This window comes from Phymastichus coffea, unplaced genomic scaffold (assembly GCF_024137745.1).
Source record: "Phymastichus coffea isolate CEN01 unplaced genomic scaffold, Cenicafe_Pcof_1.1 PCOF00012, whole genome shotgun sequence".
NCBI lineage: Eukaryota > Metazoa > Arthropoda > Insecta > Hymenoptera > Eulophidae > Phymastichus > Phymastichus coffea.
Genome location: NW_026706823.1, coordinates 6,732,501 through 6,759,674, shown reverse-complemented (window position 1 = coordinate 6,759,674; position 27,174 = coordinate 6,732,501). Strand labels below are relative to the sequence as shown.

Here is a 27,174-nt window from a genome sequence, read left to right as displayed (position 1 = left end):
AGTCCGTCTCACTTAAAAATCTTTTTTTAATTTTTAAATCCCTGTATCTTTTTTTTGGAGGTGGTTTCAGCGATTGATTTATTATCAAAATCTTCGTTTTTTTTTTGTATGCAATAAAAGAAAATAATGTCTGAACCGTATTTTAGTTGGCGCCCTGCTTAAATTTTCAAAAAATCCGTTTTTTTAAGAGTTTGTTGGTCCTAGCACTTTTTAGGTTACTTCTACGATAAAACTAATACCACCGTTGTAATTTACGCAATAAACAACATCGAAAACATGTATCTTATTCTTAGAAATAATTATTGGCAACCTCTGAAAAATTCAGCAAATAAGTCCGATCGGCTCGGCTCACGGTATATACTCGTACGTTCCACATTTATACTTGTCTCAATTTGAAGAACACACAAAATTTATTTTCGAAATGGTGATACATGTTTTCAATGTATTTTTTTGCGTAGAAAACGATGGCGCTATCTTTTTTATCGTAGGACCTATTTAAAAAGCACTAGAGGCGAAAAATCACTAAAAAATCTCGTTTTCGACTCTTTCTAGAGTATTTCTAAGATAAAACCGATTGCTTCGTGGTATTCTGCGTAAAAACATACATCGAAATTATATGTAATAATTTAATCATTTAATCATTAATTCCATTATATCATGAAAAATCAGCAATGAAACTCTTAATCTTCGTGTATCCGTATACCAGTATTGTGACGGTAAACGTTAAATTAGCGCTAATAATCTAACTTAATTGCTGCCTGCGGGGGCAGCACCTACCGGGGAGACGAGAAATGTAACGAAGAAGTTCGGCACGCGAGCAGACGGAACGCGCGCGATTGAAAATGTGTAACAAAACTCAATCCTTTGTTACCAATTCTTTGCGGGGTAAGTGAGGCACTTTCGCTCAAGGCAATTGAGGGAAGAGAACGAGGAGAGGTTGATAAATGAATTATAGAAAGACAAGAATCAAATCTCACTTACAATCTATTATTATTAATAATTATTCACACTAAACATACGCGCGCATAACATAATCTAAATTACCGACCAACAAACGACAAATAGAACAATAAACTACTTAAGATAGTCACAAATGAACATTTCGCATTTTATCTTAATACCAAATCGCGTACTTAACCTATTACAAACTTACTTAAAAACTACGTGAACTAATACCGGGTAAATTGCCCGGCACGTGGGCGCCTGGACAATTCACCGGTCGCAACATACATCACTATAAATTAAACTTAGCGCGAACCTTCAGATAGCCGGCACGTGAGTGCCAGGCTATCTCTTTCAACGCGCACCGGCCGTCGCATCACCAGAGAGAGAGAGTGTAGAGAGAAAGAAGAAAAGAAGGCTTGACCTTTGTTCACCGCTCCTAGCAACGTCGTGGATCCCGGGCGATGTGCTGCCGCAGGAAGTACCGATCGTCGTCGCTGGTCAGATCGTTGCTAGCTGCTGGCTGCTATCGTCGACCAGGAATCCGCAGGCGACGTTGACTCTCCTTGCAAGGGTGGCTGGCTGCGGTCGCAGACAAAGCCGTTGCCGGTAGGGTTGACCTTCCTTCCGGCTATCCCAAACTGCACTCTCTAGCGGGACTACTGCGCTCTAGCAGGACTGGGCTTCGACTCCCTCACTCTAGTAGGACTAGACTTCGACTCCCTCACTCTAGTAGGACTAGGCTTCGACTCTCTCACGCACTAATTCTTGCGCTCGTCTTGCAGCCGCTCAGCGGCGCTCGCTCCTTTCCTACCGTGACCTATTAGTTAGGCGGCACACGACGCGCCGCTTATCGGACACGCGTTGCGCGCCTGCCAATCCCTGCATGGGCCTAATACTCTCTCTCTCTCTCTCTCTCTTTCTCACTCTCTCTCCGCGCTCTTCAACTTTTCTTTGCGCTCAACTGCGCTGGCTCGTCCTTGGCGCTGAAACAAAAAGACCAAGTGTTAGGCGCATACTTTAATGCGCCTAACGTTGGCCAACACGCCTTGCCGAGTGGGGGAGGGAGAACGCAGACGAGAGACCGGCTCATGGCCTGCTCTCGTCACAAATGAACCAGTGAGGGTTTGACCATCAACACGCTCGCCCGTGAATACGAAACTAGCTACCGCTACACGAACCGTCAGGAGTGAAATCCACACCAGAGCCGATTTTGAGAGATTGCTGTTGCCGAGGTGCCGTGCAGATACCGAGAAGCCAGCAGAAAAGCGCTGCGTCCTGTGACTTTGAAAGTGTGTGTGAGGTTTCACCATCGAGGGCGAAACCACGTGCTCGCGAGTTTGCGACCCGCGACACGAACAAAATAGACGGCTTTCCCGCAGTGCGACTTGTTGCCGTCATCTTTGTGCGTCTGCCGAATAAAGGTAAGCTGGCTAGCTTAGTCTCGCGATCGCGATTGCATGCGTAACAATTAATTTTCCGTGCTCGAAGCGTACATGTAGTAGCTCTACGGACAAAGAGCAGCGAGCGTCTCGACACTGCATGTTGTTGTCGAGCGAGCGCCGATGTAAACATAAATACGCGGGCCGATCTAATGTAGCGTTTTAAGAGATAATAAAGAGTTTTCGTACGCGATATTAACAAGTACTTTCAGAGCGTTCTCTTCACTCCCGTAGATAGTTGGTTGATTGACATCCGTTCCCTCTTGCTCTCCGACTTTCTTATTTGATATAGGTGATTACGAGCGCGTTTACGCGATCATCGTAATAAAAATAATTAAACAGTAAGCAACCACGTTACAGTATATAATATTCAAAATTTTCGAACGCGACACAAATTTCTCGTGTTTATTTTCCTGCTGAATCCAATTGTGCCATCGGAATCAGTTTTATTAAATAAAAGTTATTGATATCAAATATGAGTCGTTTAAATAAATGACACAGCACTAAAAGGTAAAAAAATATTTATCATAGGAAATAGTTTTTTATTGTAATTTGCATATGATGGAATACTTGTTATATAACTTGTTATATCACCACTTAGTCCTCGTCACTATCTTCATTTATGACATGAATTACTTCTTTGAAGTCGAATAGAGTTGTCAGATTTTCTGCAGGCTTAATTATTCTGGATAAATATCTCTTATACGTTAAATAATAAATCAAGGCGGCAACATGCGAGCAATAACCAACTGTCCTGTTACTGTTGGCACGATTGCAACAGTATTTTTCGATTCCACTAATCCTAATAGTATTTGATTTAGACTATACATAACACTTATATGTCTTGCTGTTTATGTGGCATGATTTTACTTCGAATTTGATAATATGTGGATTTATTTTAGCATAATGAAGATCCAATGTGTTATTTTTCGTGATCCTTTTGGCTAGATAAGATATGGCTTGTGCAAGTTGGGAACCTGTAAAAAATATTTTCAGGTCATTTACGGTAATTTCTGGAAAATCATCGAGATCTTCAGAAGATATCTCTTGTAATGGTATAGTTTATCGCTTCCAATTTTCTTCTTCCACGAAACAAGCAAGAGTACTATTAAATCTTTTGGTGACATTGATCCTTTCAATAATTGGCCCTATCAACTCCGTATCTGAAATTAGACGCTTTCCAGAGTGATTTTGTAAAAAACATGCAATTTGACAATACAAACGAGCATTGTGCAGAAAAGAATTATGTAGTTGATTGTGAAGAAGCTTGTATCTCTCACGGTGGTCGGGAAGACCGAAAAAGTTCGTCTACGTTGCCAACGAAATCCGAGTCCACAGTTGTCTTTGTTTTTACTAAAATAATCAAGAAATCATCGTCCGGAAATCGGATCTGCTCCTTCTTTCGAGTTATTGACGAAAAATGAGATAATAGGTCAGAATTTAGTTTTTCGCGTGTGTGCATCCGTTTAGAATGAATTTAAAGTTGCAATTTGCTGGTGGGTGTGAGCAATAAAATTTCAAACATTCGGTTATACCATGACACCGTAGAAAAGGTTAGGTGGTTTGAAAAATAAGAATTTTCTTATAAGTCTTATCCCTCATGTTCATTATATTTTCAACAATAAATAAATATTTCAATTTAATAACTAGCATTCGGAAACGTACAAAGATATATATATATATATATATATATATATATATATATATATATATATATATATATATATATATATATATATATTCATAATAAATTCACAATCTGAAATACTTAATATCAACATTTTTACATAACGGAATAAATCAATAATGGTTTCTTCTAAACGTGAAATGATGAAAATTGCACTGTAGCCGCTTTCAATTTCTCCGAGAAGGAAGGGTCGCTGATTAAATTTATCTTATATTTTTCCCAAAAGCTGAGGAACTCTCGATGAATTGATTCACCGGCTTGCTCTGACCACTTGCCAAGACCTTCAGAATTTTTCAATATCTGCATAGTTTGCTTAACATGATCTAAAATGACATGTATTTTTAGTGTAACGGATACTTCAGTAGCAAGCACAGCCTTTCGCAGCTCGTTGATTATTCTATCTAACTCATTCATTAAACCTTTTCTTTTAGTAGAAAAGCACGAATGTACTAGTTTATTCATAGCTTTAAATGCAAACACGAATGGCACGATAGCCAATACACCAACATCTTTATATATTTCAGCATCATATAGAGCATCAGCTTCCTTCAATAACTTTCGGCATGCGTTTCCTTCAAAGATTTCTCCGTGATAACTTTTTGAAACGAGTTTTAATTTGATAGGCCACAAGATTGCTTTTTCACGACCTAGGAGAGGAACTAAGCCATTCCAGAAAAGGTGATTGACAAAGCCTTGTAATAAGTGTAATTCTGGAATGTAACATTTTTCTAATACGCAAACATTACTATCTTCGTTGAAAATTGGTTCGTTTATGACATTGTGTGATTCTTTGGCCTTTTTCTTATCCTTGCCTCCAAATACATACTTTTCGTAGTCTTCTTTCAAATTTCCGTAAGTTTTCAATGAATTTTCTGCACTGCTACTCGATTTCTGACTGCTCTCGATTTCAGATGTTTTATGGAAATTCCGTAAATCTGGTAAATTGATTGAACAGTAAGGGCACGGAAATGTAGAAGTGGCAGTTTGTTGGCCATTTATGATTAATAGAAGCTTGAAGTCAGAAACAAATTTAAAAGAAATTTCATTTAGTTTCACTAAGTCAAAAAAACATTGTACATTATTATATGTTTCTTTTATATCTGGAACAATACAAAGCATAATCAATTTTTTAACGCTTGTTAGTTTGAATTCTGATGACTTATTATGGGAATTCAATTTTCTTCTTTTCATCGGTATTTCATCAATACAATCTTCATCAGACGAACTTTCGTCCGACTTATATTGCGATGTACAATTTACGGAAGTGGGAATGATACTCATGCATACTTTGAAAAAACCTTGCCCACCGTCAGCCATCACTTTAACAGTATAATAACCAATTACTTCACGTCTTTCTATAATTTCTTTCAACAAGTCACTGGCATTACCCCAAACCACCTCTTTTCTTTATTTCCACCTGTTGTTTCAAATTCATATATACCTGTTTGATAAAATTGGTCTAACAAATGAGTTCTTTCTTTCACATGCTCTTCATACTTGATGGGAACAGACTTTCTGCCTGCAGTTTTACGTATGAAAGAACTCATTTTTCTCATATGATTATTTGAAACTGCAGTGTCTACATAAAATGAATCGAGATCTTCAGTTGAGAATATTATTTCATCACTGGAAGTTTTTTGTTTTAAATAAACTGTTTTTTTACGACCTTCAGTACTCAGAGTTATAGAATCACTTTCACGCAGATAGTTCTTGCAGAATTGTAGAAGTTACGCGTTCTTTTTGTGTATCGGGCAGTTGATCCACTAATTCCATTACACTCCGCCTAACAGCATAGTCTCGTGAGTCGCATACGTGTTTAACACCTTTACCTACTTTTTGCGAACATCTCTTACATAATCTAATCACATTTTCATTATTTACATTTACATGAGGTTTATTCGAACTCTTTTGTGTTTGATCTGCTTTTGGAGCTGAAGAGGCATATAGTCCATTTGATTCATCTATAGAATTATTCAAATCTCGTTTTTGTCCAAAAACAAACTCTGTTTTGGAATGGCTCGTGGATCGAGCTGTCAAACAAATATAGCAATTACAGATCAGTGAAATCACCGATCGAGTCGCTTTTGGTAATACTATGTTAGCATAATTTGGAATTTTTTGAATTGGTCTTCTGTTATTACCATTTTTATGTTCGGAAAGCGTTCTTCGACATGTCGAGCAAATACTTAAGGGATATCTTTCATCAGATAAGTTGTATGTTTTATCAACCAAATCTTTAATAAGTCCATAAGTACGTTCTGTGATTTTAAAATGAATTAGTTTCTGTTTGCCCACGATGACTTTTTGCCCACACGGACCACACACTTTATAACGGTTTTCTTCATGGCTACATTTAGTATACGCGTGCTTCGGCATTTTCACAATAAGTACTAACTACACATTAGACACTACACTGCACAGCACACTCTTGAATCACAAAAAATTATTAGTTTATATCGCTAAATTTTATTTGACTAAAATATTTTACGAGCGGAAATAGACCGCACCCGCTCGGTAACCGGCGATACACTGATATTAATAAGTCAGTCGTATCGTTATAATATAACTTTCCTCGGAACCAAAGGTAAACATAAACACCAAGGTTTATATATCGATATCGACTACAATGATGGAAATGTGTAGCGCAGTTATTCTGCATATTCTTTCCGCACACGAGAACTATTGATGTAGATGAAAGTTTCATTTTATTAACAATTAACAAAATTGAAATACTATATCGGTTTTTGATTCCTAAAATATAAGATTACATTTATAATAAAATACAGATATTTGAACTATTGTTTAATTGTTGCTTATATTGGTTAAGCAATTCCATAAATTTGCAAGATTATGATACATAATTAATATTATAATGAATAATAATGAACATATTTAAAACGAATACGCAAAATTTTAAATAATTTATTACGTTACAGTTTTATTTGCTTATTAAGGGTAGTCTATTGCTTGCACTTATCAGTAAAATACAACTCTGAAATCGTTTTGAATGGATGCTAACTCGCGAAAAAAAAATTCTGACCTATTATCTCATTTTTCGTCAATAACTCGAAAGAAGGAGCAGATCCGATTTCCGGACGATGATTTTTTGATTATTTTAGTAAAAACAAAGACAACTGTGGACTCGGATTTCGTTGGCAACGTAGACGAACTTTTTCGGTCTTCCCGACCACCGTGCTCTGACCAATGTTCTTATGAACCGCTTCAACAACCCATCTTACTTTTGTCACTAAACAAGATGCGTTTGACTCTTTGTCAGACAACAACTTTTTCTGGCCTTTTAAGCTAGCATGAAAACCTCTGTTTAGAAAAGAAGCATCTCCTAGAACCGGGCACAAAACAAAACTAGTTTAATATTGTAAAACAATTTACAAGCAGATAATACCATAAGGTACTGAATCTGTCATTTGAATGGATTCTATATTTTATTGTATAAAAATTTTTATTACTAATTTTTCTCAATTAATAAAATAGCTCAATCTACTTCATTTATTGAAATATAACATATAACATGAACGATTAATTAATATTCCAAAAATCTAGTAATATTACTAACCTATGCTATTTTATTTTTCAAGAAATTACTTTAATTTCAAAAACAATTATCAACTAATAATTATTATTTATTACTTTTATATCAAAATTAATCACTAGAACTAAAGATAATATTTATTAAGTTTTTTTTAACTTATTTAGAAAAAATGGTTTTAAAACTTTGAGATATTTTCATTAATTGTGCTGAAATTATGTCTCTGATCAAAAAATCATGCGAGAGGTTTGAACGAGCTGCGAATTTTTCCTATCATCCTGTTATTTTATTTATTTATTTATTTAAAAATAATGTCTAATTTCCTTTCCTATTGTCATGCGATTTCTCTCGTTGCCAGAGAACACGACAAATTCTTTTATAAACTAGAACATCATAGCGCGCTTCGCGCGCTCAAACCTAATGACATGAAAATGCATTGCATATACTTGTATATAATAAAAATAAAAATTCATAATATATATTGAAATATTAATGATACCATTCTTTATAAACATAATTTTTAACTAAGGAATCATATCTTTGATTACCTAGATACATTTTTAATGAATCCCACGATCTCACTCTAGACATCCCTATTAAAAAAATCCATCAAGAAATCGAGGCTGGATTTCTATATAGATATCTAGCTAGATTTCCATATAGATTTGTATAGATTCTATATGGATTCTACATAGATTTCCAGAATAGGACTCTTGCATGGATTTCCATGATAGAATCCTCCCAAATTCCAGCTCGATTTCTCCGCAAATTCAGGTGGATTCCTCGGCCAATCTAGATGGATTTCTAGGCAAATCTAGATGGATTTCTCGGCAAATCTAGGTGGATTTCTCGGCAAATCTAGATGGATTTCTCGGCTAATCTAGATGGATTTCTCGACATGCCTAGATGGATTTCTCGGCTAATCTAGATGGATTTCTCGACATGCCTAGATGGATTTCTCGGCAAATCTAGGTGGATTTCTCGGCAGATCCAGGTGGATTTCTCGGCAAATCTAGGTGGATTTCTCGGCAGATCCAGGTGGATTTCTCGGCAAATCTAGATGGATTTCTCGGCAGATCCAGATGGATTTCTCGGCAAATCTAGGTGGATTTCTCGGCAGATCCAGATGGATTTCTCGGCAAATCTAGGTGGATTTCTCGGCAGATCCAGGTGGATTTCTCGGCAAATCTAGGTGGATTTCTCGGCAGATCCAGGTGGATTTCTCGGCAAATCTAGATGGATTTCTCGGCAGATCCAGATGGATTTCTCGACAAATCTAGGTGGATTTCTCGGCATGCCTACATGGATTTTTCGGCAAATCTAGGTGGATTTCTCGGCAGATCCAGGTGGATTTCTCGGCAAATCTAGGTGGATTTCTCGGCAGATCCAGATGGATTTCTCGACAAATCTAGGTGGATTTCTCGACATGCCTAGATGGATTTTTCGGCAAATCTAGATGGATTTCTCGGCAAATCTAGACAGATTTCCCTTTAAATCCGGGTAGATTCCTCAATAGTTCTAGGTATATTTTTTTCGAAAATTCAGGTTCATTTATTGGCATATTAAGATGAATTTCTAGAGAAATATACGTGGATTAAGGAGAACTTTTTTTTTTAACTCGGGTGGATTCGCTGATAACTGTAGGTGAATTCTTTGAACAAACTTTTGAATTTCGTAACAAATCTAGGTAGGAATTTAATATATTTAGATAGATTTTATCACTTCCAGTAAATTGTACGTGAAATACTGACTGTTATATCAATAATAACTTATAATCTTTTAAAAAATTGTAGGTACTGAACCTTATAAATACTTTGATAAATACTTTGAGACTACTAAGGGTTCCAAGTAGATTTGATGTCAAATCCAGATTCTTAATTTTAATTTTAAGTATAGATTTTCACGAACGCATACAGATTTTACAGAAATCCATCGGCATTTATCAATGAAAATGGAGATATTCAAAAAATTGATGGAGAATTTAACACTAGATGGTCTTTTTCTTTTATGTCCATTACATAATGAACATGAATAGTAATATGGACAATTTATGAAAAATTTTCAAATACATATTTAGTTTTGGCTAAACTTAATACTTTCAACGATAAGTTAATAGTATTATAAAAAAATACATAAAATCAAGTAATCATATCTAACTACAATAAATTGTTAATTTAGTAACTCAAAATATAAAATCAAAGTTAATTATGCAAAAACTAAAATTATTTATTTAAATAATATAAAGTAGAAGTAGAAAAATATATACATGACATTGATAAATCACTTTATTTCCAATACATATTCGGAACACTTGATATAAATTTACCGCATTCAATTTCCATGTAAACACACGTTTTATCAATATTTTTTGTCAATGTTATATCAATATTTTGCTGTATTTCTGTAACTTGCTTTATGTTGCGTAACTCATCACTGACTAGATTATCATCACCTATCACTTCGACCTTTTTAAATGTAACGTACTCTTTTCCATCCGCCATATTTACAAGAAATTGTTGAATTTCTATATAATCTCTATTTTGTAAACTAGCAAATGAATTGTCTGATCTGTACAATATTTTTTCACATGACTTAAATGGACACCCTATTTTAACAATTTTTTTATAAGCTCTGACTGTTTCTATTGGAAGTCCGTGCTGCCTTAGAACGTTTTCATTTGTTTCCGTCCTTCCGAAATATCTATACGCAAACTTAACACTTTTTTCAGTATAATTGTCATCTAAATATCTTATAAAGTCCATACATAATGAATCGTCTTTCATTTCTACGCGTTTTTCTAGTTTTTTTACACATTCTTCAAATGAAAGATAACGACACACTTGGCTTAAGACACCGTTAGCTGCATAAATAGTTTTCTTAATTTTTCCATTACCTGATTCAAATACGTATCCGCTATGTGTATACAATGGGCCCCAGTCAGCAACACTCTGTACTAAGTGTAGTAACTGATGTACGTTGTAAGTCATTGCATCAACTGTATACAAAATTTCTACATCAAATACAAATCGTTTTAGAAGCAAATCTGCTCTATTAATTCTGTTACAGTCATTTCAGTTTGTAATAGTATATAATAGGCTTCAACTAACAACGACCAGTGATTCATATACACTTCAAACGCTGGGATTTCTTGAGATATAAATTTTAATATCGGTATACTATAAAAAAGAATCCAATTACACCACTCTACTGCTTTCCAGTACGCTCGATCACTCAAAGAACGTGACAATCGTGTTAATTGAGTTGGCACTTTGATATTTTTCAACAATTGATCAATGGCTTTTTTTTTATTCGGAGGAATAGAATAGGGCTTATTTGGAGTTAACCAATAGTTGGTAAATTGACTGCCTACACCTCGATCAACGCAGTGAAGTGAACATGGAACGAATCCATCAATGATATCGTAATAATTTAAAAGGAGCAGGGGAGTAACCGCTTTTATACCTAGCATCGGAATATTTGATTCAACTAATCTTTGCATTAAATTAAATGTAATTTCTGCCGTTCGTCTTTCGGGAACTTCATCCAGTATAGGATACTTGATAGTATACCCAGTGTTGTGGCGAACTCGCAAACCTGGATGCAAACACCAGTTGCACCTATAATAGCCGTTAAACTGAACGGTACCTTGCATAGGCGCTCGTGCAACAGCATCTACGCAACAACATAATGCATACAAATATAATTTTCTTGGTGAATTTTTTAACTGACAAGTTATTCCATTTTCGGAAAGTTCATTCATATGGTCGACAAAAGGACGTAGAAAATAGGTCATTTTTGGTTTGTCACGCCCAAACCAAAGCGCGCAAATAATAGTTTTCATTGAATGAATTTCATTCACTACAATTTGTATAGGCCATATCGAATATTTGGAACTTTTGAAAGTAGGACTTCCATCGCTATTAAATGTCACAGTGCAATAATTCTCCTTACGATCGGCCGGCAATGATGCCACAAATTGCTTATATTTTTTTATTTTATTTTATTAAATTTCTGATCTTAGGAGTTATCTCTGTAGATCAGAAATTTAATAAAATAAAATCATCAAATATCAGGAGTGAAAACATAAGAATTTTTTGCTTATATTTTTGCCCATCATAAAAATCTCGAAATATAGTATTATATTCTTTGTTTCGCTGGGAAACAACATTAATATAGTAGTCTTCATTCGCTTCTATCAGACTTCTTACATCCCTCACCACATCGAAAGTGACAAAATAATCACTATATGTAGGATCTTTCAAGTTTATATTATCATCGCACGTCTCACAAAATATTATTTGCTGCCCCTTACCAAACGTACCTAGGTAGCCTTCACACACAGGGCACACAGCGTGATACTCTCTACCTCCTTCTGGATTGAACAGCTTATTTACTTGATAAGAATTCTCAGGAAAAATTTTTTGATTGAGAAACATATTTTGCATCTTGAACATATCTACAACTCCCGTCGTAGGAATATGATATTTGTTGCAAAATTTCATCATAGCTAGTATCATCTCTAGTTTGCTAACAGTTATCTGCGAATTTAGACACTCATTACATTCTTCATCATTTATCATTTCTTCTAAATCATGCAGTACCGTCTTTATGCACAGGCCTGAAAGGCCGAGGCCTAGGGCCCCAGGCATTCCCAAGGGCCCCCTGCCAAGGAGTACTTGCTCAAATTTCGATAGAAATATAAAAATTCCGGAAAAAAATTTTAAAGTTTTCTTCATAAAACAATCGAGTTATCGAATTCATCGTAAAATGGAAATGCAATAGTATTATTAATTTAAAAAAATTTAAGTACAATATATTTTTTTTTAATCTTATTTATTTCTTACACTTTAGTCTATTTACAGCTTTTTTCTTGATTTTTTCTGAGAAAAATCACTAATTAAATCATTGATTTCGATTAAATCTAAAACATCACACTCAATGTACATTATTGCTAGCCAACTCAAGCGAGCATCCAGCATACTACTACGGTGATCATTTTTCAGGTATTTTAAAACAGAGAAAGACCTTTCGCCGCTACAATTTGTCACCATCATGCACAGAAAAATACGCAGAACTATTTCTATGTTAGGGAATGTCGATCTTATACCATCGCTATGGATTTTGGTGTACAGTTCTAGAAATGATAGTTTGTCGTCAGCGCCAGTTGCAGTTAAATAACTTTTGAATTGTATGCATTCCGATATCAAGCTTTCTTCACATAAATCCTTGTCATATTTTGCTGCAATGTTTTTGCAATTTTCAGTGATTTGTTGATCATTCAAATTTCGTAACTTTGTCAAGAAAGTAAAATTTTTGTTCAACTCATTGTAGTCTTTTTTTCTTTTTTGTAAGCTTACGATCAGACTATCGATTATGGGATAAAAAATTTCTACTCTGAGACTATCAACGTAAGAAAAAGTGGTATTTTCGCTTGTGCCTTCGAATCGTTGGAATCTGGTGCTACGCGTTCTTGTTCTTACATTTTCATCTTCAGGTATCTCTTCCAATTAGGCAAACACTTTTGCAGATTCTAAAAAAATATCAAATTTTTCCCTTAGACCTCCGATGTACTGTTCTAACGATTCTAACAAACTCACTACAACGCCTAGATCTACATTTGCTTTTTGCAGAGTTAAATTAGTCGCATGAATTTTAGACAAAATATCATACCAGACTACAAGCAAAAAAACATTGCTAAACTAAGTCAAGCTTTTATACAAACTTGCTGCTTCTACTTGGACTTCACTTTTGGCTGTATCATCTTTTGCTAATTCATCAAGAACCAATAAAATTGTGTCATATGCATGATAAACAGCCGATACAGCGTCAACACGAGCCGACCATCGCGTTTCACTCAGTGATTTCAGAACCTTCAACACAGTTTCTAAAGCATCTAAAGCTTCTTTCAATTTTTGCCACCTGTTAGTAGAACCTGATAAAAAAACATATAAGCGCTGCAACGTATCGAAAAATATTTTTATTTTTAGATTACACTGCGCTGCTGAAAATCCTACTAAATTCAAAAAATGCCCTGCACATGGGCAATACTCAGCATATTTATTGGCTTCTTTAATTCGAGCTTGCAGTCCTGTGTATTGGCCAGACATATTTGTTGCGTTGTCGTATGACTGACCACGACAATCACCTAAAGTTACACTGTTTTCATCCAAAAATCCAAAAACTGTATTAGTTAAATACTCCGATTTATGACTCTCAATCGATATAAATTTCAGAAATCGTTCTATTGGTCCTTTTTCGTTGACATATCGAACGGTAAAAGAGAGTTGATCTCTTTTCGTGTTATCAGGTGTAGAATCTACACTAATAGAGTAATATTTCGCTTGTCTCAGTTCATTTAAAATATATTCAAAAACTTTTATACCCATCAATTCAATAAGTTCCTCGCAAATATTCGCTGATAAATATGACGTATGCCCATGACCTTTATTCCCATATTTCTTCAAATGATCTTTGATAAATGGACTATAATCACCCATCAATTCTAATAAACCCAAGTAATTCCCATTTTTTTTTGATCCTATAGTTTGATTTTTTCCTCGGAAAGCAAGACCTCTAGAAGCTAAAAACTTGATTGCTTTTACCAAATGACCTACTAACTCTTTCCAGTACGCAAATTCTTTCTCCGCTTGTTGACAAATTTGATTGTCGATACAGCCAACTGTATTTTTACGTTTCCCATATATATTTAAACATTCTTTATGTTCACTTCCGCCGTTATGTTCGATAACGCGTCTTATGCCATTTTTCCAGTCATTGAAACCAACTGAACTAAATTGGCTGCTTTGATGATTCGAAAAAAGTCTACATATAAAACAATATACACAACCATTCGATGGCGAGTAGATCAACCAGTCTCGTTCAATTATTTGACCATTTTTTAACTCACATTGAAACAAGGATGGCTGTAAGGTTCGAATTTTCACTTTTCCTTCACTGTCAATGTATTCACGAGCCGATTTCTTGAATTTACCGTCATTGTTCCGACCGAAATCTGCTCCTTTTCTCAACCAATAATTGACTAGATCATTATCTAAATTCCACAGAGCAGGATCAGTGCTGTAATTCTTTGTATTTTCGTCTGGTTTGACGTTCCCTAAATAATTGAAAGCCCGATAAAGTCACGTTAACAATAAATTTCTGGTGGTGTGAATTAAAAAAAATTACATTATCAATTCTACGATGTTCTACATTTTTAAGATTTACCTTGTACAGTATTACTATTGTCTTGAAGTGCATGTTCGCAGGACGCGGGGCCATCGATAGTTTGTGAAGCAACTTTTATCTCGTTAATCTCGCCTTTTAAATCATCTACATTTTCGACATTTCGTAATGCACCAACTTTATTTGCTCCTTCTTTTTTGTCACCTACATTTTGCACAAGAACTCTATTGGCTTCTTCCTCTTCGACCTTCGTGATGGCAACTGATTCTATCGATATAAAAAAAAATATTCAGCGAAAATGCCATTGTAAATAATGACGGGTTTTACTGCAAGACTTTCGGAACTTCATCCATTCCGAAAAAATAAAGCTAGCTTCGCGAGCATATTATCACGTAGTCGCGGGAGCGTTGGGAAGATATTTTATTGGTATGATATACGCGAGCAAGCCTCAAGTTGTCTCTGAGTGCATAGGCGCGCAGTCGAGCGCGCAGTTGGTTCAGCTAGTTAATTTGAATTAGAAATAAGCAATGAGCAATATAAGCATAAGTAATCTCACATCTTATAAAATTATATTGATATACTGTTTTAAACAACAACGACAGATAATAGCAAATAATCAATTATCAAATATATTTTTACCTGTGTAACAAATTGGATATTACTTTTATTGATCAGTTCACTCGTAACACTCGAGGTGTTCAGATGTGCGAATGATCGCTCTCTAAGTTTAAAGTGACCGTTAGACAGTGACAGTAAACAGACATATCAAAGAAACATAGAGCAAATAAAACAAACAAAACCAAATCATACAGACAAATAATAGCATTAGTTTAGCCGTCATGGCTACAATAAAAGAAAAGGTGCAGATCACACTAATAAAAAATTCGAAAGAAATAAACGATGAAACAACAACCTGGAAAATTGCCCAACAAAAGCGCCCAAGAAATAGTCCAGATGAAAACAAATCAGTTAAAAAAAGACAAACACACATTAAGGACTACTGGCTCGGAAATAGCCCAAAGGAAATAGAAACAAGTAATCAATACGAGGTATTGCAAGAAATGGAAATCAGTGATAACACAGGTAAATCAAATATTCAAAATCAAACCGTAATTCCAAAAGCTGCGAAATCACCACCAATTTATGTTAATGGTGTCTTAAAAATAACCCCACTACGTGAATTGCTCGACCAGATAGCAAAAAATGAATACACGTTAAAAATTTTAAATAATAACGAAATCAAAATACAAATCAATAAACCGGAACTCTTCACATAAACAGTCAATGAACTTGAAAAAAAAAATACCGATTTCTACACATTTCAGCGTAAAGAAAATAAACCGTACAAAGCTGTACTAAAGAACATGCATCCAACAGTAGACATAGACGAATTAAAAATTGAAATTGAGTCATTTAACCACGAAGTAGTAAGAATTACAAATATAAAGCACAAAATCACAAAACAACCGTTGCCAATATTCTTTATTGAAGTAAAACCGAAAGAAAATAACAAAGAAATATTTGAAATAAAAAAACTAATGCAACAAATAATTAGCTTTGAACCTCCGCATAAAAAAAAAGATATCCCTCAATGCATGCGCTGCCAAGAATTTGGTCACACCAAAAATTATTGCCACCGACCTCCAGTCTGCGTAAAATGCGCAAGCAATCATCTCACCAGCGATTGCCCAATCCGAACAAAAATAAATGAAGTAAAGCGTGCAAACTGTGGAGGGAATCATGTGGCTAGTTATAAGGGCTGCAGTGCAAGGATACTCTTACAGCAAAAACTTTTTCCACCGTTAAGGGCAAAACAAATGGCCGAAAATACCGTTAGACCAGACGTTACTTATGCACAGGCAGCAACCGAAAATAAAAACACGACAAATACTGAACCCAAACAAACACCGACACCACAACAAACAGTAAACACCAACGACAGTCAATTCGTAAACATGATGCAAATGATGATGCAAATGATGAATAAAATGGACACTATGTTAAACCTAATCAACACGCTTCTAAACAAGATAAAATGAATACAAAAATAAAAATAGCAATTTGGAACGCTAACAGTTTAGCGCAAAGAAGCATAGAATTAAAACCTTTTCTCATAGAAAACAATATCGATATAATGCTAATTTCTGAAACTCATTTCACACACAAAAGTTTTTTCAAAATCCCACGATATACACTGTACAGTACAAATCATCCCGACGGTAAGGCTCATGGAGGAACGGCAATAGTAATAAAAAACACAATTAAACACCACGAAATAGAACCACACAAGCATGACTACCTACAAGCAACAAATGTTGCGATCACAGACAGCAACGGTCACATCATTCTCTCGGCATTATACATGATAAATTGAGCATGTCCAGAAATTCGATGACGGGAGCACTATGTGATTATGAGATCAATATTGAAATTGAATGATATTGCACATTACAATGGAAAAATCGTATATGTAAATGTAAGTATTGCACGTTCCATAACTCATAGTAGTTCATATTGCTGATATCGTTCCCTGTATAATTTTGTTAGGTGATTTCGCCTCGAAAAAATGATTCGATTCCGAAAACTGTATTGAATATTTTGTCAATCGCTATAAAAGTTCAATATCATATCAAATCATTACAAAAATAATTTTCAATATATCTGCAGAAATATCGACGAATATCGAATATCGGAAATGTTCTCTTCGATTCAAATTGACTAAAAAATTAAAGTTAAAATCAAGCCATTGTTTCGTAAAAAATTACATCTCATATTGATTTCATGAGATTTTCGCCGCCTTAAGAGGGCCCCGGCCCATCAGGCCTAGAGCCCCGAGGTAGATAAAGACGGCACTGCCAACAATTCATCACTCACTGCACTATCGTTTTCACGCTGCATTTTTTTTCACTGCACTTAACTTCACGACAACAAAAATCACAGTGACATATCGTTGCAAGGCGTTCGAATTTTATTCATTTTTGAAACACTTGCCGCGTTTTGGTCATTGGTCGAAGATTTGGGAGTAGGGACGCGAGACTACGCGATAGCACTGATTTTGTCGCGTGCATAAGACGATCATAATTAGTGGTGGGAGTAGCTAAAGAAAATGTGATTAGTGCGGAGAAAAGACGCCAATGTGTATTAATATAGGATCGCGATAGCGCGTACGCTCTTTTTTTCTCACGCAACAGACGAAGAGTAGGTGGTGGCAAGCCGTTGGTAATGACAAGTTGCAACCTTAAGAGGGCCCCGGCCCATCAGGCCTAGAGCCCCGAGGTAGATAAAGACGGCACTGAAATCATGTAGCCTATTATTAACAATTTCATTGTCATCGGTTGACAAATCATTAAAATCTTCTTCTTCGTCACTGCTATCGTCAATATAGTCTCCATTGTCGAGTGGAAGCGGATCTATATCCTAGATTAAATAAATTAATCAACATTAGTTTTCTATGTAAACAATATTTGTTTGAATAATTGAGAATAAAAAATATATGTGTGTGAGTGTGTATGTGCGTGTGTGTATGTGTGTGTGTGTGTGTGTCCGCGTGTTTTTTCACAAAAAAACTTCATTAATTTTGCACGAAATTTATCTAAGGAATCCGAATCTAAAATCACATTCTCGCTATCGTCTCTCATTTTTTTGTAAAACATAAGAAAAACACAAAATAACACTATTTTTCTATGATTTTAGCACTTTGCGAACGAAAAAAGTGTTTGACAAGCTTTTCTTGATGTAGGCAAATTTATTTCCTTATTTCTGATAGCATGGAAGAATAAAAAAATGTAGAATGAAAAAATGCAAGATTTAGGAGTGTGTACCTATTTAAAAATTTCGGCAAAATGGTACCTAATTGAAGAAGTTTTTTTTTTGGAAAATGCATATATATTAGCAATAAGAGGTGAAGACAGCGGATCAAAATTATTGTTTATTTTTTTTAATAGTTCCATTTTATTACTGCAACTACACACTACCTGTGACTTCTTTTCTAACTTTTCAACTCAGATGTGAATTTTTCGCAGCGTTTACAGAGTTGCCTGTTGTCTTAACAAATCTATCGAAAAAATCTATATGGAAATGCACATTGCTTTCCACCTATAAATCCACATGGTTTTCCAGGTGAGTTCCCATAGATCTGCATGGAATCCAGGTGGAATTTCAGACATCGAAAAATCCACATGGAAATCCATATAGGTTCCAAAAAATCCTCGATCTAGGTTTTCTCGAAATCCATGTCGTAAAATAGACTGAATTATCTATCAATATTTTTAAAGAATTTCAGTTATAAGTAATCAACAAAATGCTATTAAACATTTAAAGACCATGTTTCGCTAATTATTTTGTTGGCATCATCAGGCCTGAAATTTATTAATTATATTACAAATACAGAAATCAAACTTAATCTATGAAAATACAAATAAATATAAAAATTTATTAAATATTTATTTTCAACAATAGTAATTCTGAATCTTAACATCGATTTCCTATAATCCACCTGAGTTAACAAAAATTGATATGTGTTAAGATGAGCTCAGACACAGATATTTGTGTGTATGCGCGCGCGCGCGTGCGTGTGTTTGTGTGTATGTGTGTGTATTTGTGAATGACGCGAAGGAACATTTCATTTCCTAACCTAACTGACTCATATAATTTGATAATATGGATTTTAGAAAATCCAGGTGGATTTAGAAAAAAAGGAGGCACGGATGTTTTTAAATTACAGATTTCATATAATCATTTTAATTGTTATCCGAGAGAGCATTATCAAAAACTTCAAGGAGTTAAAAGTTGTTGAGTAGCACGGATATTTTTGTGGAATGTTAATATTTCTTGAAAACTCACATACAGTTCTACATTGGATGCAGTTACAAAAGTTATCGGGCTTTAAAAATGTTTGATCTACAATGTTGAAAAATAAAGAATGACCCAAAATTTTAGAAGGCGGATAACTTTTGTAAATAAATCCAATGCCAGATTATACGTGAGTTTTCAAGAAATAATTACATTCCACACAAATATTCATGCTGCTCAACAACTTGTAATTTTTTAAAGTTATTAATTATTCTTTCTCTTTTAATAATCAAAATAAATATATGAAATCTATAATTTGAAAAGACATAGGTGATAATGAAATTGCGCAGGACCCATGCCTTCTTTTTTCTGATTCCACTTTGATTTTCTCAAATCCATGAAGACTTTCATAAAGTCAGGTGGATTATAGAAAATTAAGCCGATTCTAAGACATGAATTTCGAGAAAACTTAGATCGAAGAATTCTTTAAACTCACATGGATTTCCGCCTTGATTTTTCGATACCTGGAATCCCACATGGAAATTAATACAAATCAATAGAAACCCACCTGGAAATCAATGTGGACTTATAGGTGGAAATCTATGTTATTAAGGGTGTTTAATAGAATTGTTAATATATCGTATCATTACTTGAATTGAACTCGAGTTTTCTTTGTCGCAAACCCAAAAATATCAATTAAGGAGACCAGATAGGATTTAACATGCAAAATTGGGTGTATTCTTTACTTGAAGATTAAAATAGCCCTAATAAAGATGTCGGAATGAATCTTTTTTTATCTTGAAGTACTCTCTATAAGCTTTAGTTTTCTGCCTTATAAACTCCAAAATCCTAATTAGTAGATCCGGCAAGTCCTCTCAACCGTAAATCATTTTTCAATAAAAAATTAGGATTATTTAGTTTAGATAGTCTTGTAATTAGGATTTTGGAGTCTACAAGGCAGAAAACTAAAGATTTTAGAGAGTACTTCAAGATAAAAAAGATTCATTCCAGTATCTTTATTAGGACTATTTTAATACACAAGTAAAGATCACACTCAATTTTGCCCGTTAAACCCCGTCTGGTTTCCTTAAGGAGACCAGAGGGGGTCTCGCAGTAAAAATTTAAGACTTTGTTTATTGCCGTATAGAAATCATTCTATTAAAGATATGGATGTGGGAATTATTTCATCTTAAATTACTCTTAATAAGCTTTGATTTTCTTTGTTATAAGTTCCGATATATCCATTTTACATCTAATATAGACACAACAAACACCAAACTCTATTTTTCAAAAAATTGGGCTTTACCACGCTTTTCTGAATGCCAGAGTGGACAAAAATCGTTTTTGAGAGCTCATTTTTTTTTGTCATCAATCGGACTACAGAATGAGCGGAGCGTATTTCTATAAAAAGTTGATAATTCCTATTTTTTTCAGATAAATTTCAAAAAAACAAATTTAAAAAAAAATAAAATTTTATATATTGGTCTAAAAGAATAGGAAGAATCGGCTTTTTTAGAAAAGTGCTCCGCTCATTCTGTAGTCCGATTCATGACAAAAAAAAGAGCTCTCATAAAACGATTTTTGTCCACTCTGGTATTCAGAAAAGCGTGTCAAAGCCAAATTTTTTGAAAAATAGAGCTTGGTGTTTACTGTGTCCATATTAGGTGTACAATCGATATTTTTAAAGAATATTAAAGGTTATTAAGAGTACTTAAAATGAAAAAATTCCCACATCCATATCTTTAGTAGAATGATATCTATACGGCAATAAACAAAGTCTTAAATTTTTACTGTGAGACCCGCTCTGGTTCCCTTAAGGGACCTAGAAAGCCCTTCTAACTGTGAAATCTTATTTTTTGAAAAATCTTTGAGCGTCGTACGATTACGAACGATAGAATGAACAAAAATCATTTTGGGATACCACATTTCCTTTGACTCTGACAAATTAGGAAATAATTATTTAAAGAATTTTTGTTAATGTAAATGGATAAATAATTTGAAAAATTGACTTTTTCTAAAAGGGCTTTTCTCATTTTCAAATAACAATTCAAACGAAGAAAATAAGCACTTAAAAAATGTTTTATATTGACTTCATTTTCTTTTTTCAAAAAAATAAAGTCCTTTAGTTAACTCATTAACGACCAAAGACGTCATTTTTTGGACATGTTTTTGATCACAAAACATATGTATAAAACGAAACAATAAATTGATCCAAGATATTATCCCTTATGTCTTAGGATGTGCTGAATCTGAATCCGAGCTCAGAATTCAAAAATTTTGCTAACAAAATTAATTATAACAGGGTTTTTATAAAAAAAAATAGGGAAAGATTCAACAATTCTTTTTTTCACCAATTTTTTTCAACAATTTTGTTCAACAATTTTGTGCACCTATGGTTGAAGAGCGATTTTGATGTTGACGCGATTTATGCTAGAAAAAAATTGGTAAAAAAAAGAATTGTTGAATCTTTCCCTATTCTTTTTTATAAAAACCCTGTTATAATTAATTTTCTAAGCTAAATTTTTGAATTCTGAGCTCGGACTCGGATTCAGCACATCCGAAGACATAAAGGACAATATCTTGGATTAATTTATTATTTCGTTTTATATATATATGCTTTGCGATCAAAAACATGTCCAAAAAATGACGTCTTTGGTCGTTATTGGTTTAAAGGAAATTTTAGGGGTTCTTTTGATTGAGATTTATGAATTTGCGACAAACCAAATATCCAAAACATATAATTTATTCATAAAGCATTTTTGTATTAATTAATAAAACCATGGAATAATATTTTAAAGTCTGAAAAAAGAGACAGATAATCTACATTGGAAATGCAATAATATGAAAAATTCGATTTTTTTATTGGCCTTTCTTTTAGGAAATTTAACGTAGAATAAAATGCCGTTCTCCGTTTTCAAAAATTTTAATCCGTTCATAAGTTATACGTTACATTCCAAAACAGTTTTTTACGCAACTTTTTAAAAATCAACAAAATTACAAGTTTCTTTGCATTCAAATATTTTCCGTATCAGCTTAAATCAGTTATAGTGAAAATTCATTTTCAAATATATATTGTATATTATATAATTGTGTATGATACAATCATCATATATTACATAATTACATATGACATAAATATATATTATAAAATTTTTTCATTAATTTATGATCCAAAATAATTAGTATTTTACCGGAATCCCATAAAAAAGTAGGAACGAACAATAATGGATATGAAGTTAATTGGAGTTTAGTTTTGGCAATGCGTGCACTTGGTCATGGACATGCTGGCTCTGAAAATTTTTGTGGTATTATGGACTTACCTAAGCTTATGGTCCATAGTGTTCATAATGATATTAATGTTCAATTGGAAAAAGCATACAAAAAAATAGCAGAACAGTCTATGAACACTGTCATTCAAGAGGAGCTTGATGCTTTACCACAAGGAAGGAAAGGACTTGATGCTTCTGGTGATGGGACTTGGCGCAAGAAAGGATTCAATTCTCTCCAAGGAGTGACCAGTTTAATTGGAGTTGAAACTGATAAAGTGATTGCCACATGTGTTAAACATAACTACTGTTTGGACTGTAAACAGATGGAAAACAAAAAAGGTACTGCTGAGTATAACGAGTGGTGAGAAGAGCATCAGTCTAAGTGTCAAGCTAATCATGTTGGTTGTGCTGGCAAAATGGAAGTCAATGACATCTTGGAAATACTTGAAGTATTGTTTCATGCTTGAATTCTATATTGGAGATGGTGATTGCAAAATTTCATTGGCAATCCAAAACAGGAATCTATATGGAAATGAATTAACAACTAGCAAGAAAGAATGTGCCATGTGCACAAGAAAATGGGTACTCGGCTCAGGAATCTGAAAAAAAGTCTTGGAAACCAAAAGTTGTCAGATGGAAAAACTATCGATGAAAGAGGTAGGCTTACTTTGAAGGTGATTGATCAATTTATAATTTACTATGGGAATGCTATCCAAGACAAATTTTCAACAACAGTGCAAGAAATGAAAAATTCCATTTAGACCACGTACTACCATAAGAGTTCCACTGATGGAAACCTACAGCATCACTTTTGCCCAGTGGGTATGGGTAAAACAGCTGGTGCAGATATCAAAAAGCCAAGGCTGAAAAAACAAAAAAAGCTTCAATTACAAAAAATCACTTCCAAGTGCTGTGATGGATGCCATGAAACCAGTGTACAAGGCTTTGACAGACAATGAATTGCTTGAGAGATGTTTAGGAGGTTTTACTCAAAACAATAATGAGAGTTTCACCAACTGCATCTGGAAACTATTACCAAAAACTTCATGCAATGAATGCCCTGTACTGCAACTTGGGGTAGATATGGCTGTGACTTTGTTCAATGATGGCAAAATTGGTCTCCTCAAAATCACCAGTAACAATCAAAGACTTTTATACACAGAGAGAAGAGCACAAGACAGCACAAAAGAGGTTCGACAATGTGTATATACGTAAACATTTGGTTATGTTGACTGAATCAGAAGACAGATTACATCATATTACCTGTGCAGATGCTAAATAAAAGACCATCTTTTTCCCTCATACCTCCTTACGGAGGTAAACTGACAGGCGAATAGGCATTGCAAAACTATAACTTGGTGACTTTTGTGAAATCAGTTACATGTAATCATGTATTGTACACTCTGACTGCAATTGTTCCCCTTTGAATGAGCTACGTGCGTATACTTGTTACTTATGAAATTCTTATATATTTTAATACTTAAAAATCTTTATCTATTTTATAAAATCCCATAAATTTCATTTTTATTGAATCTTTATTTGAAACTTGATATTCTCAAATATAACACTTGACCAATCTTATTTGAACAAAGAAAATCAAATCTTACAACTGAATTTTTATCGCAGCTCTATTGATCCACATAAAATCTCTCCCAGATTTGACAACCAAAATATGAAAACAATTTTCTTGTGTTTAATAAATTAATTGTGTAATGTAGATGCAGTTATAAAGCATGTGATATTTTTATATATAAATCACTATTAAATGATATTCTACATGCTTATAAAACATTCATAAATAGAAGGTAACTTACAATATTTTCAGGAGCAGATTCATCGCCATTAATGAAAGATCCATCCACTTGATATAAAATAACATAAAACATATTATTATCAGCCGAAAAAATATACTACAATATTAAGTTAATTGTGCGTAATAAATATTTTTTCTATGTATCAATAATTTATATTACCATTTGAATCTAATCGAACATCCTGATTAGAATTTGAAGTATTTGAAACAGCATTAAAATTACTATTTGTCATTGAGATACCAAGGCTATCTTGTACAGTCCTTTGCATATTATCTATTGCTGAAAATTAGAATTTTTATAAATAGTTACCCATCAGCAGTATTGAATAATGTAATATTGCTTACAGAATAAATGCATATCGTTTATTAATTATTGAATTGACAAAACAATAATAAAAGTACGTTCATATTTTAGATACAAATGATTTATTAATTAATATTTTTACCTTCTGAGAAGTCATGTTCCATTTCATCTGATGGCTCAGAAAAAGAATTTCGTAATCCTCTAATGTAAGTATCGGTGCCTGCAGTGCTTACTGAATGTAAAACATTAACGTCAAATTCAGTTAACGTTGAATTTAAGTTTATAATATTCGATGCTGTATCATTGGCACTACTACTACTCTCCATTTCGTTTTAGGTTACTTCATAAACAAAATATTTCTGTAATTATAACGGTTTTGCAAGGAATACAAGATAGCCGTGAAACTGTATTATATGTATGGAATCATTAGTACAGTAAAGTTGGGAAAAGTTGAAAAATATTTTCTAAAAAGTCATTCTTTGCAATAGCTTAAACGATTGTTCTTATAATACTTACTGTAATAATTTGTATGATTTTTTTTATAATTCATGCGTGATTGCAAAAGACTATTATTATGGACGCACTACTTGATTATCATCTAGACATTTGTGTATATTCCATTTTCATTGCTCAACAAAAGTTGAGGAGAGTTCACTTCTATACGAGGTGTGTTCAAAAAGTAACGAGAATTTTTAAATTTCGCGGGTTTGGAGAGTCCGCTTGTATAAAATTTTTTTTTATTATGTTGGTACACATGCCCCTGAAGTACGATAAAATTTTCAGCAATATTCATTGCTTACTTTTTCAAGTCAAAAAGATCAAAAAATTTGTATTAAATTTTGCGTAAAAAATGAAATAAAGTGTAGTAAAGTTTGTCAAATGTTAACAAAGGCATATAGTGAGTCTGCTATGAGTAAAGCAAGGATTTATGAGTGGTATAAGCGTTTCCAAGATGGCCACGAAAACGTTGAAGATGACGAACGACCCGGACGCCCAAGCACATCAACAACCGATGAAAACGTGAAAAAAGTGATAGAAATGGTTATGAACGATCGCCGAATCACAATCAGAGAAGTCGCTGATGATGTTGGCATATCAGTTGGCTCATGCCATCAAATTTTTTCGAATGTTTTGGGTATGAAACGTGTGGCAGCAAAATTCGTTCCAAAATTGTTGAATTTCGAACAAAAACAGCGGCGAATGGAAGTTGCTCAGGAGTCGCTAAATGAAGTCAATAACGATGCAGAACTACTAAAACGTGTTATAACAGGTGACGAAACATGGGTTTACGGATATGATGTCGAAACTAAGGCGCAATCGTCCCAGTGGAGGCATTCTGGATCGCCAAGACCGAAAAAGGCTCGACAAGTACGGTCGAATGTGAAGGTTATGCTCACTGTGTTCTTCGATTTTAATGGCATAGTGCATTATGAATTCTTGCCACAAGGTCAAACAATCAATAAGCAGTACTACCTACAAGTTCAACGTCGTTTGTGTGAAGCAATCCGAAAAAAACGCCCGGATTTGTGGCAAAACAATTCATGGCTTTTGCACCACGATAATGCGCCTGCTCACACTTCATTGCTTGTTCGTGAATTTTTGGCCAAAAACGAAACTGTAACGATGCCTCAGCCTCCATATTCGCCAGATATGGCTCCATGTGACTTTTTTCTATTTCCAAAAATAAAGAGAACATTAAAAGGCCGTCGTTTTACAAGCATAGATGACATTAAAAGCGAATCGCTGAAAGAGCTAAAAGCTATTACAAAGATCGAGTTTCAAAAGTGTTTCGAGGATTGGAAAAAGCGTTGGCATAAGTGTATTGTATCCAAAGGGGACTACTTTGAAGGCGACAACATTAATGTAGATGAATAAATAAATATTTTTTTCATAAAACGAAAATTCTCGTTATTTTTTGAACACACCTCGTACATACTAAAAAACTCGTGGTTTTAAAAGAAACCGGCTTCTGACTTCTTTTCTTTTGTGAATCATGACTTATTTGTTCTGTTCAAACAAAGAAATATTTTATTGTTAAAATTAGATTTTTAGTGTCACTTAACTGAGTTTTGAGTATATTTCTGCCTATAAGTTTACAGTTATTAGAAAATTCTTGTGTAGCGATGGATCAACCAGAATTTTATGCGAAAATCAAGTATTTAGAAGATAATCAAAAAGACGTGATACCTGTCAAGGA

The 27,174-nt window shown here is 34.1% G+C and overlaps 1 protein-coding gene across 2 annotated transcripts in view; it reads left to right on the top strand.

The window, feature by feature from the left end:
• The window catches only part of LOC131672648 (carcinine transporter), a 1,420,696-nt gene that overhangs the window by 1,294,257 nt on the left and 99,265 nt on the right, over positions 1-27,174 (top strand). Inside the window, exon 11 of one of the 2 annotated variants that reach the window (XM_058950041.1) lies at positions 27,077-27,167. The exons of the other annotated variant lie outside the window; for it this stretch is intronic. Within the exon in view, the coding sequence (XP_058806024.1) occupies positions 27,077-27,083 (7 nt within the window). The 3' untranslated portion in view covers positions 27,084-27,167. Of the gene's footprint in view, positions 1-27,076; positions 27,168-27,174 lie in introns of those variants that run through there. 2 annotated transcript variants of the gene reach the window in all.